Raw genomic sequence first — 9,999 nt, forward strand, 5'->3', positions numbered from 1 at the left:
ACCACTGCACTCCAGCCTGGCTACAGAGCAAGACTCTGTCTCAAAAAAGAAAAAAATACTCCAAACTCCATCAACAGTGGCTATCTCAGGGAAACGAAAATGGAAACTCCTTAAGGGCAGGAAACCTACCCATGTTCTATAGCCCTAGCACAGCACCTTGAACATAGCAGGCACTCAAATATGTCCTGAACCAATATGGTCACATTTCCTGATCACTCTGTGACAGTGGTCAAAATGTTGAGATTAGCAAAAAATAATTGGAAACAATCTGAATGGTGAAAGTCTTCTTTTTCTTTTGAGAGAGCGTCTCACTCTGTCACCCAGACTGGAATGCAGTGAAATGATCACAGCTCACTGCAGCCTCAACCTCCTGGGCTCAAGAAGTCCTCCTGCCTTAGCCTCCCAAGTAGCTGGGCCCACAGGTACACACTACCACTCCTAGATAATTTTTAAATTATTTTGTAGAGATGGAGTCTCACCATCTTGCTCAAACTGGTCTAAAACTCCTCGGCTCAAGAGATCCTTCCACCTCAACCTCCCAAAATGCTGGGATTACAGGCATGAGCTACCGTGCCTGACCCAAGCTGAAAGTCTTTTCATAGAGGAAAAGATAAACTTGTGGTATATTCCTATACAGTTTTTAAAATACTCATGTATCAATAAGCATCTAATATAATGTTGATTACACAAAGTCAAGTTACAAAAATATGTATGTGTTAGTATTTTTGTAAAACACTGAAACACAAACAAAGCTAAGTATTCTTTATGAATTTATACACACATAAAATCACAGAAATAAAAACTGAAAAGATCTACATCCACTTTAGGAGCACATTTAACTATGGGGAGTCAGGTAAATGGAATAAAGACTTGCAGTCTTTGGCTGGGCGCGGTGGACTGGGAGGCCGAGTTGGGTGGATCACAAGGTCTGGAGATCGAGACTATCCTGGCTAATACAGTGAAACCCCGTCTCTACTAAAAATACAAAAAATTAGCCCAGCATGGTGGCGGGCACCTGTAGTCTCAGCTACTTGGGAGGATGAGGCAGCAGAATGGCGTGAACCCAGGAGGTGGAGCTTGCAGTGAGCCGAGATGCACCACTGCACTCTAGCCTGGGCGACAGAGTGAGACTGTCTCAAAAAAAAAAAAGAGTTGCAGTCTTCAACTACACCTGTAATGTACCTTTTGTAACTTTAAAGGATTTTTAGTAATGTTTTTTAAATGTTAACTTTTGTCAAATCTGGGTGGTAGACATATGAGAGTAATGTTAATCTCTGCTATATTCTAAATGTTTGCAATATTCTAGAATTTCAAACCATAAGATTTTTAACATAGCAACAAGTTTCTTCGGATTTTTTTTTTTTTTTTTCTGGAGACAGAGTCTCACTCTGTCACCCAGGCTGGAGTATAGCGGCGTGATCTCAGCTTACTGCAGCCTCTGCCTCCCAGGTTCAAATGATTCTTCTGCCTCAGCCTCCTGAGTAGCTGGGATTACAGGTGCGCACCACCACACCCAGCTAATTTTCTGTATTTTTAGTAGAGATGGGGTTTCACCATGTTGTCCAGGCTGGTCTTGAACTCCTGACCTCAGGTGATCCAACAGCCTCAGCCTCCCAAAAGTGCTGGGATTACAGGCATGAGCCACCACGCCCAGCAGAATGGTTTCTTATAATGTTCCTCCAAACAGAGGGGCTGCATAAATTCAAAGTATCTTTCAGTAAAGGCAATGTTATCAAAGGTCAAAATAATGTGGTCTACGTAAGCATCTTTATTCTAGCACAGTTTACTACAAAGGAATGAATTAGATTTCATATCCATCAATATACTCTCCATAAACTGTCTGCCTTCTAAGTTCTAACAAGCATTTATGCAGCAAGGAGTTAGAAGACACACTCTACAACTGTATCTGGAGACACAATCCATAAAAAGCCACTACATCTCTGCAAGAAGCCACACTTATTACTCACACTACAACTCACTACTTATTTCTAATTACTATCACTGACTGGTAAAATCTCTCTGAACAATCATCTTTTAATTGATGCTTGCATTCCTATCTATACAGAAAATAAAATCTGAGAGTACAATATGGTGTCTTCTCCCTTTAAGAAAAATAATAGACACTGATCTATTTTCACGGCTTCTGGAATAAAGCCCAGACTCCTAACTCACATTTGCTCCTAGACAAAATGTCTCAAAAGAGAACTTTAAATCACTTGCAAAACTTTGAAGTGATTTGACTTTTTTCTCTATTCATGATGACTTTTTTTGCTCAAATGATTTCTAATGTTCAGAGTATGTTGTTTTAGAAAGAATGCTGGGCTAAGAATTAGAACACCTGGATCCTAATTCTATTTGTGCCACCAAACAAAAGTTGCCTAAATCATATTCCATTCTCAAGTTTTCTCATTATAAAATTAAATAGTACAAATAAATGAGTTAGATCTATGTTAGAGTTCCAGGGTTCTATGCATATAAAATTTCTGCTTATTGGTTTTATGTATTAGTAGCCTACATATAATTTATTTTAGGAAGAAAGGGGCTCAGCTGCTTTCATAAAGTTTAAAACTACTTTCTTAGATAATCAAAATTTATTCCAGATACAAGATTCTGGTTTTCAATTCACTTTTCCATTTCAGAGTCCTGGCCACTACAATTTTATTCTTAGGCTGAAGACTGAATTATTTATACCTCTCAGACATTCTACTTGCCAACTATTCAAAACAGCCACACAAGTCATCTCCTTAAAGATGTTTAACTTTTAAGTTATATCCAGTAGGAAAAAAGGCTGTTTAGTCCTAGTTGAAATTAATTTTAATATTTAGGTCAAAAGTAGTCCCTAAAGGCCAGGTGCAGTGGCTCACGCCTGTAATCCCAGCACTTTGGGAGGCCGAGGCGGATGGATCACCTGAGGTCAGGAGTTTGAGACCAGCCTGATCAACATGGAGAAACCCCTTCTCTACTAAAAATACAAAATCAGTCAGGTATGGTGGTGCATGCCTGTAATCCCAGCTACTCGGGAGGGTGAGGCTGGAGAATGGCTTGAATGAGGGAGGCGGAGGATGCAGTGAGCCGAGATCACGCCATTGCACACCAGCTTGGGGAACAAGAGCGAAACTCCATCTCAAAAAAAAAAAAAGAAAAGTAGTCCCTAAGAAATGTACTTTCTATGGTTATAATTAATAGGAAAATCAGTGTGTTAAATTTAAAAGAAAAGCTGGAATTCACCAGGCTTATGCTTACATAAAATAAAAATGAAGAGTAAAAATGAGGAAACAATGAGAAGCACCCCAAGTAAATGTGAGACATCTAAAGTTCTATCACAACAAGACTGGGTTAATAAAACTCTCGCTAACAACTTAACAGGAGACCTTAACAAATGACTCTCCAAACTTTTATGACTTGATTCTTATGCTAAAATGTTATAGACATTTCTTACAGAAAATATTTAGGCACCTCTATTGTGCATAATAAAAACAGATTACCTTATTTGATGCTGAATCAAAAGAATGTTTCATCTGATTATCCAATGGTGGGTCAGAAGGTTTAATCTCATTAGCCAAATGACAATTTTCAGGAGCCCTTTCTGTGGTTTTATTAATTTCTACTGTAATATCATTAATTTTCACTTCTTGAGAATTAGTTTCTTTCATTTCTTCCTGCTGGCAAGTTATATTTCCATCATGTGGCTTTGTCCCTAAAAATGTACTTTGAGTCACTGGATGATGCATTTCTAAAGCTGGTGGTGAAAAACTGGTTCGTAATAAGCCTAATTTAGGGGAAACTTGAGAGTCCAACTTACTGTGCTGCACAGAGTTAAATTTTGAGAGTTTAATTTTAGTCCAGTTGGAGTTCTTCTTGGCTGAACTATTTATTCCATTTAGTATACATTTCACAGGCTTTGTTTTTCTACTTGGGAAAAAACGATTACATTGCACATTCTGATTTGTTTCCTTCTGATGAAGTATTTGTCTTTCAACATTGGTCTCTTCCAATTTTATTTCCGTGGGCTTTTCTTCCTTTACACTTTCCATTTGTGAAGATTCCTTTTTCACCTCTACATTATCTGACTCAATTTCACCAGCAATTTCTTCACAGAGCTGGAGAATACTACCTCGTTTGCTCTTTCCTGCTTGCTCCAGGTCATTATCACTTTGTTCAGGCACTGATGGCTGTGGACTTTTTGGGAGTGTTGTGTTAGTATTCACTTGTGTATGAACCGACTTCTTTATCTCATTCTTTTTCGAGACCACTGAAGCAGCCATTTTTGATCTTTTCACCTCAGAAGTTACAGGCACAGGTTTCGCTTCCTCTTTTCTAGTAGTCTTCTGAGGACACTTTTCAGATCCTTGTACACACCGAGAACTACAAGCACAAGCTGTCTGATGTTCTACCTTGCGTTTTTTCCCCTTGGGGGAATCTATTACTTCATTAATTACTAGATGTTCATCTTCTTTAGAGTCAGACTTTACTTCCAGTACTTTTCTCTTCACATGTTTCTGACTTGTTTTACTAGATTTACTCTGAGTACTGCTACACTGCTCTTTTTTAGTTGGTGGCAAACTCTGTTTAACTGCTTGAACTTGACCCTGAATTTCTCTACTGCGTAAAGACCTTCTTGAAACCTCTGTTAATTGTTGTAGCCTTTGTGATCTCCGGTTAAGCTGTTCATTTGCTTTAGGGTTTTCATGCACGGATTTTTTCTGAGATAATTTCTTTTTTGTAGATTCTTGTGAATGTCCCCTCACAGTCACTGTATTTTTATTAATGGATTTGGTAGCTTTATCAGTAAACGCTGCCTTTGATGACCTCGTACTCATGCGTGTTTCCAATTCTGGCTGATTTATTTTACTTTCATTGGAAGATTTAGCCTGTGATTTTGTAGTCTCCTTTGGACCTGATTTTTTTGCTAGATTCTTTTGAGAATCCTGAATTTCTGTTTCTGAATTCTTATCTTCACTTTTTTTAGTAACTTTGGAAGAATTCTCTTTTGATTTCTCCTGAATGGACATCATTCCTGAGTAATGACTTTCTTTTCTGTGTAATTTTGAAGAGGATTTTTGTGTCCTGGTAGGCGTGAATGCTGATTAGCTAGTATTATTACTGAGGAGCAGGTATGAAAAATCAACTTTAACTGATGCTGATACACATTTTCAACAAAAATACTAGTTTGCTTCAAGTAAGGTTTCTGTCATTCCTAGAACATGAGAAAAGCTGGCATGAATGCTAAAAGATACTTGCTTTACTTTGGACAAGGTAATAAAAATTTGAGGAAAATTTAATTTGATTATTTTTAACAAGTTTTTTTATGAAAAGAAATTTAATTCAGGTTCGAACTGTTTTGTTAATTTTTTAATTAATTTTGGTTTCAGGCCTAGCCCTATTACTGGGGAGTTATTTATCAGTGACCTGTTTTGATAAAATTTTTGAAAACTTTTTTCTTCTGAAGTCTACAGTTATTGGACTTCGATTCACTTGAAACATGTCTTATGGCTAACACGTTTCTTTCCTTGTTTGCTGAGTCTGTTGGTTTGCAGTTCTTATCTAACCTCCTTTGTTCAATAAAATATTCTATTAATATAGATTTCCTTTTGTGCTGCCATTTCTGAAAAATTAAAAAACAAAAATAAAGTTTTGTACAATCCATGAAATATGGCAATGCTAATACTACACAGAAATAACCTTGATTTAAATAAAATCTAACTCTTTCTTTTGAAATATCTAGTCTGTACCCTTAAGGCTAACAGAACGAAGTATCCCAAGTATATTCCTATGAATAATCAATAACTTGTCTTATATAAGCATAGAATAGTTGAAAATCAGTGTATTCCTTGAGGTTTACTTACAGTTTTTGCCCCACAACATAGACTCGATGTCTCAGCCACCATAACTCATGAAAATTAGACAAAATCATTCCTTATAATATGCTCTTAACACATCACACAGCACCTGAAAGAAAAAGGGCTTTTTTAATGTTTAAAAGGACAAAGGAAAGATGTAATCATCCATTCAGCTCTCATCAAATATAACACTCCATAATTTCATCCTGTCCTACCATTAGTCATTATTTCCTCAGAGCTCACATTACACAGAGCATTTAATTTTAGTATTTCTAATTTGCAGTCAACTATATGCAGCCAATGGACTAGTAAGCATTCATTTATATTGTGAAAAAAAAGTTTTAAAAGACGAAAAACAATTCATAATATAAGCATAAAATGGGGTAAACCAATAAAGTAAAATCCTACGTGGGGGAAAAACCAATGCACATAGATAACTATAGACATAGAAAAAGACTGAAATACAGTCAAAGGAGGAAGATTTAAGCACACACATTTACCTCTATTCCCATTCAAACCCTACTGGAAAAAAAAGCAATAGAGGAACTAAAACAAGACCCAGTTGTGGTGGCTCACACCTGTAATCCTAGCAACTCCAGAGGCTGAGGAAGAAGGATCGCTTAAAGCCTAGAGTTTGTGACCAGCCTGGAAAACACAGCAAGATTCTGTCTCTACAAAAATTAAAAATTGGCCAGGCATTGTGGCATGCACCCACAGTCCAGGTTACTTGGGAGACTGAGACAGGAGGATTGTTTGAGCCCAGGAGTTGAAGGCTGCAGTAAGCTATAATCATGCCAGTGCACTCCAACCTGGACAAAAGAGTGAGACCCCATCTCTAAAAATAAGTAAATAAAAAGCCAAGACAAAGCCATAAACCCAAAGGATACAGAACAAGTGAGTACATGATAAAAATTTAGAAGTGCAGATGCTACAGAGAAGGACAAATAACTGACTTAGTAGACTCAAGAAAATCTGAATCTTCAGGTAGAAATGTGGAAAGCTGAGAAGATCTATTTATACCCCAAGACTCAGGAATTGGCAGTATCAGACTCCATAGAGATGGGGATAAAAATGGGACTCAAAAGGCCAGGCACGGAGGCTAACACCTGTAATCCTAGCATTTTGGGAGGCCAAGGCATGTGGATCACGAGGTCAGGAGTTCAAGACCAGCCTGGCCAAGACGGTGAAACTCTACTAAAACTACAAAAATTAGCCGGGCGTGGTGGTGGGTGCCTGTAATTCCAGCTACTTGGGAGGCTGAAGCAGGAGAATCACCTGAACCCGGAGGCAGAGGTTGCAGTGAGCTGAGATCGTGCCACTGCACTCCAGCCTGGGCGACAGAGCAAGACTCTTGTCTCAAAAAAAAAAAACAAGAAAATGGGACTCAAAAAAGCAGATAGGGCTGGGCACAGTGGCTCACGCCTGTAATCCCAGCAATTTGGGAGGTCGAGGCAGGCGAATCACTTGTGGCCAGGAGCTCAAGACTAGCCTGGCCAACACGGTGAAACCCTATCTCTACTAAAAATACAAAAAAATTAGCTGGGCGTAGTGCTGCATGCCAGTGATACCAGCTGCTCAGGAGGCTGAGGCAGGAGAATCACTTGAACCTGGGAGGCAGAGGTTGCAGTGAACTCAGATTGTGCCATTGCACTCCACCCTGGACAACAAGAGACTCCGTCTTTAAAAAAAAAAAAAAAAAAACAGGCTAGGAGTGGTGGCTCACACCTGTAATCCCAGCACTTTGGGAGGCTGAGGCACGTAGATCACAAGGTCAGGAGGTCAAGACCATCCTGGCTAACACGGTGAAACCCCGTCTCTACTAAAAATACAAAAACTTAGCTTGGCGTGGTGGCGGGCGCCTGTAGTACCAGCTACTGGGGAGGCTGAGGCAGGAGAATTGCTTGAATCTGGGAGGCGGAGCTTGCAGTGAGCCGAGATCGAACCACTGCACTCTAGCCTGGGCGACAGAGCTAGACTCCATTCCACACACAAAAAAAGAAAAAAGCAGAGAGACTCCCAGATTGCCATTCCCACTACTAGCACTCAGAAGACTAGAGGTATAAATCTCTAGGAGTGAAACAGAAGGTCTGCAGGCTCAACACAGTTGAGGACGCACAGTTGAGGATGGAAGTATCATATCGATAACAGAAGAAATAAATAGGAATATACACACCGATTGCTGAAACTCACTCTGTACATTCAAAACCCTCTTTGCCTACTCACCAAGGCTCCTAGAGGATAGCTCCTAGAGGCTCCAAGCATACACCTTCTACTAAGAAAACGGAAATATTATGTTCTGAAGATGAGTACTACCGAATTTGGCAAGCCCTAGAGAAAATACCTAAAAATATTGATAACGTCTATCTATAATCACTAAGACACAAACACAAACACACACCCTATAGTCAGGAGTCTACCCGCCACTCTACCATCCAAATACACACAATTTCCAATCACTTTTAACCATGAGCAGTTAAACAAGAATCACCACAAACACAAGAAAAACCTTCATACGAAGAAAAAACAGGAAAAAAGTAGCTTTGAAGAAAAAATTAGAAACAAAAACTAAAAATAAGCTAATTTGTCAAGAAACAGATATACAAGAACAGCATACAAAAAAGAACTCTTGAAAATTAAAAACACTATAAAAAAAAAGAAAAAGTCAACAGACACATCAGAAGGTAAAGATAAGGAGCTCTCCTATAAAGTACATCAAAATGACTAAGATGGTACATGGGAGCAAAAAAAATAGGAAAACTAGAGGACAAGCCATGAGGTCCAACAGGCCATTAACTGGACCTTTCAGGGAACAGAAAAAAAGCACTGGGGAAAAAAAAAAAAAATTCAAGAACTCAAGAAATTTTCCTAGACCTGAATGACATGAGTTTCCAGATTAAAAGGGCCAAGATAGCCAGGTGCAGTGGCACGTCTATAATCCCAGCTACTCTGGGAAGCTGAGGCAGGAGGATCACTTGAGGCCAAGAGTTCCAGACCAGCTTGAGTAACAGAGCAAGATTTACCACAAAAAAAAAAAAAAAAAAAAAAAAAAGAAAAAGAAAGTTTTTTTGACACAGATTCTCACTTGGTTGTTCAGGATAGAATGCAGTGGCACAATTTCAGCTCACTGCAACCTCCACCTCCCAAGTTCAAGCAATTCTCGTGCCTTAGCCTCCTAAGCAGCTGGAACTACAGGCATGCACCACCACACCTGGCTACTTTCCCCTGCTTCCCACCAAGATGGAGTCTCACTCTGTTGCCCCAGCTGGAGTGCAGTGGCACAATCTCGGCTTACTACAACCTCCACCTCCTGGGTTCAAGTGATTCTCCTGCCTCAGCCTCCTGAGTAGCTGGGATTACAGGCACGTGCGTGCCACCACGACTGGCTAATTTTTCTGTATTTTTAGTAGAGATCAGGTTTTGCCATGTTGGCCAGGCTGGTCCCGAACTCCTGACCTCATGATCTGCCTGCCTCAGCCTCCCAAAGTGCTGCAATTACAGGCATGAGCCACTGCGCCTGGCCTTTTTTGTATTTTTAGTAGAGATGGAGTTTCACCATGTTGGCCAAGCTGGTCCCAAACTCCTGACTTCAAGTGATCCACCCACTTTGGCCTCCCAAACTGCTAGGATTACAGGCATGAGCCACTGTACCTGGCAAAAAAAATGTTCCAATAAGCTGAGCATGGTAGCACATGCCTACAGACAGGCCCAGCTACTCAGGAGGCTGAGGCAGGAGGATGACATGAGCTCTGGAGTCTGAGGCTGCGGTGAACTATGATCATGCCACTGCACTCCAGACTGAGTGACAAAGACACCATCTCTTTAAAAAACAAAAACAAAAAAATGGGGCCAGGCATAGTGGCTCACGCCTGTAATCCCAGCACTTTGGGAGGCCAAGGCAGGTGAATCAAGAAGTCAGGAGTTCAAGACCAGCCTGGCCAACATGGTGAAACCCTGTCTCTACTAAAAATACAAAAAAATTAGCTGAGCATGGAGGCAGGCACCTGTAATCCCAGCTACTCGGGAGGCTGAGGCAGGAAAATTGCTTGAACCAAGGAGGCAGAGGTTGCAGTGAGCTGAGATCATGCCACTCACTGTACTCCAGCCTGGGAAACAGAGTGAGATTCTGACTGACACACACACACACACACACACACACACA

The 9,999-nt window shown here is 40.1% G+C and overlaps 1 protein-coding gene across 1 annotated transcript in view; it reads right to left on the reverse strand.

Moving 5' to 3' along the window:
- The window catches only part of ESCO1 (establishment of sister chromatid cohesion N-acetyltransferase 1), an 88,055-nt gene that overhangs the window by 57,102 nt on the left and 20,954 nt on the right, over window positions 1-9,999 (reverse strand). The window contains exons 3-4 of the mRNA XM_011996360.1: window positions 5,847-5,949; window positions 3,486-5,605 (exon numbers count right to left, since the gene is read on the reverse strand). Coding sequence (XP_011851750.1) covers window positions 3,486-5,015 — 1,530 coding nt within the window. The 5' untranslated portion in view covers window positions 5,016-5,605; window positions 5,847-5,949. The remainder of the gene's footprint in view (window positions 1-3,485; window positions 5,606-5,846; window positions 5,950-9,999) is intronic.

This window comes from Mandrillus leucophaeus, unplaced genomic scaffold (assembly GCF_000951045.1).
Source record: "Mandrillus leucophaeus isolate KB7577 unplaced genomic scaffold, Mleu.le_1.0 Scaffold51, whole genome shotgun sequence".
Lineage (NCBI taxonomy): Eukaryota > Metazoa > Chordata > Mammalia > Primates > Cercopithecidae > Mandrillus > Mandrillus leucophaeus.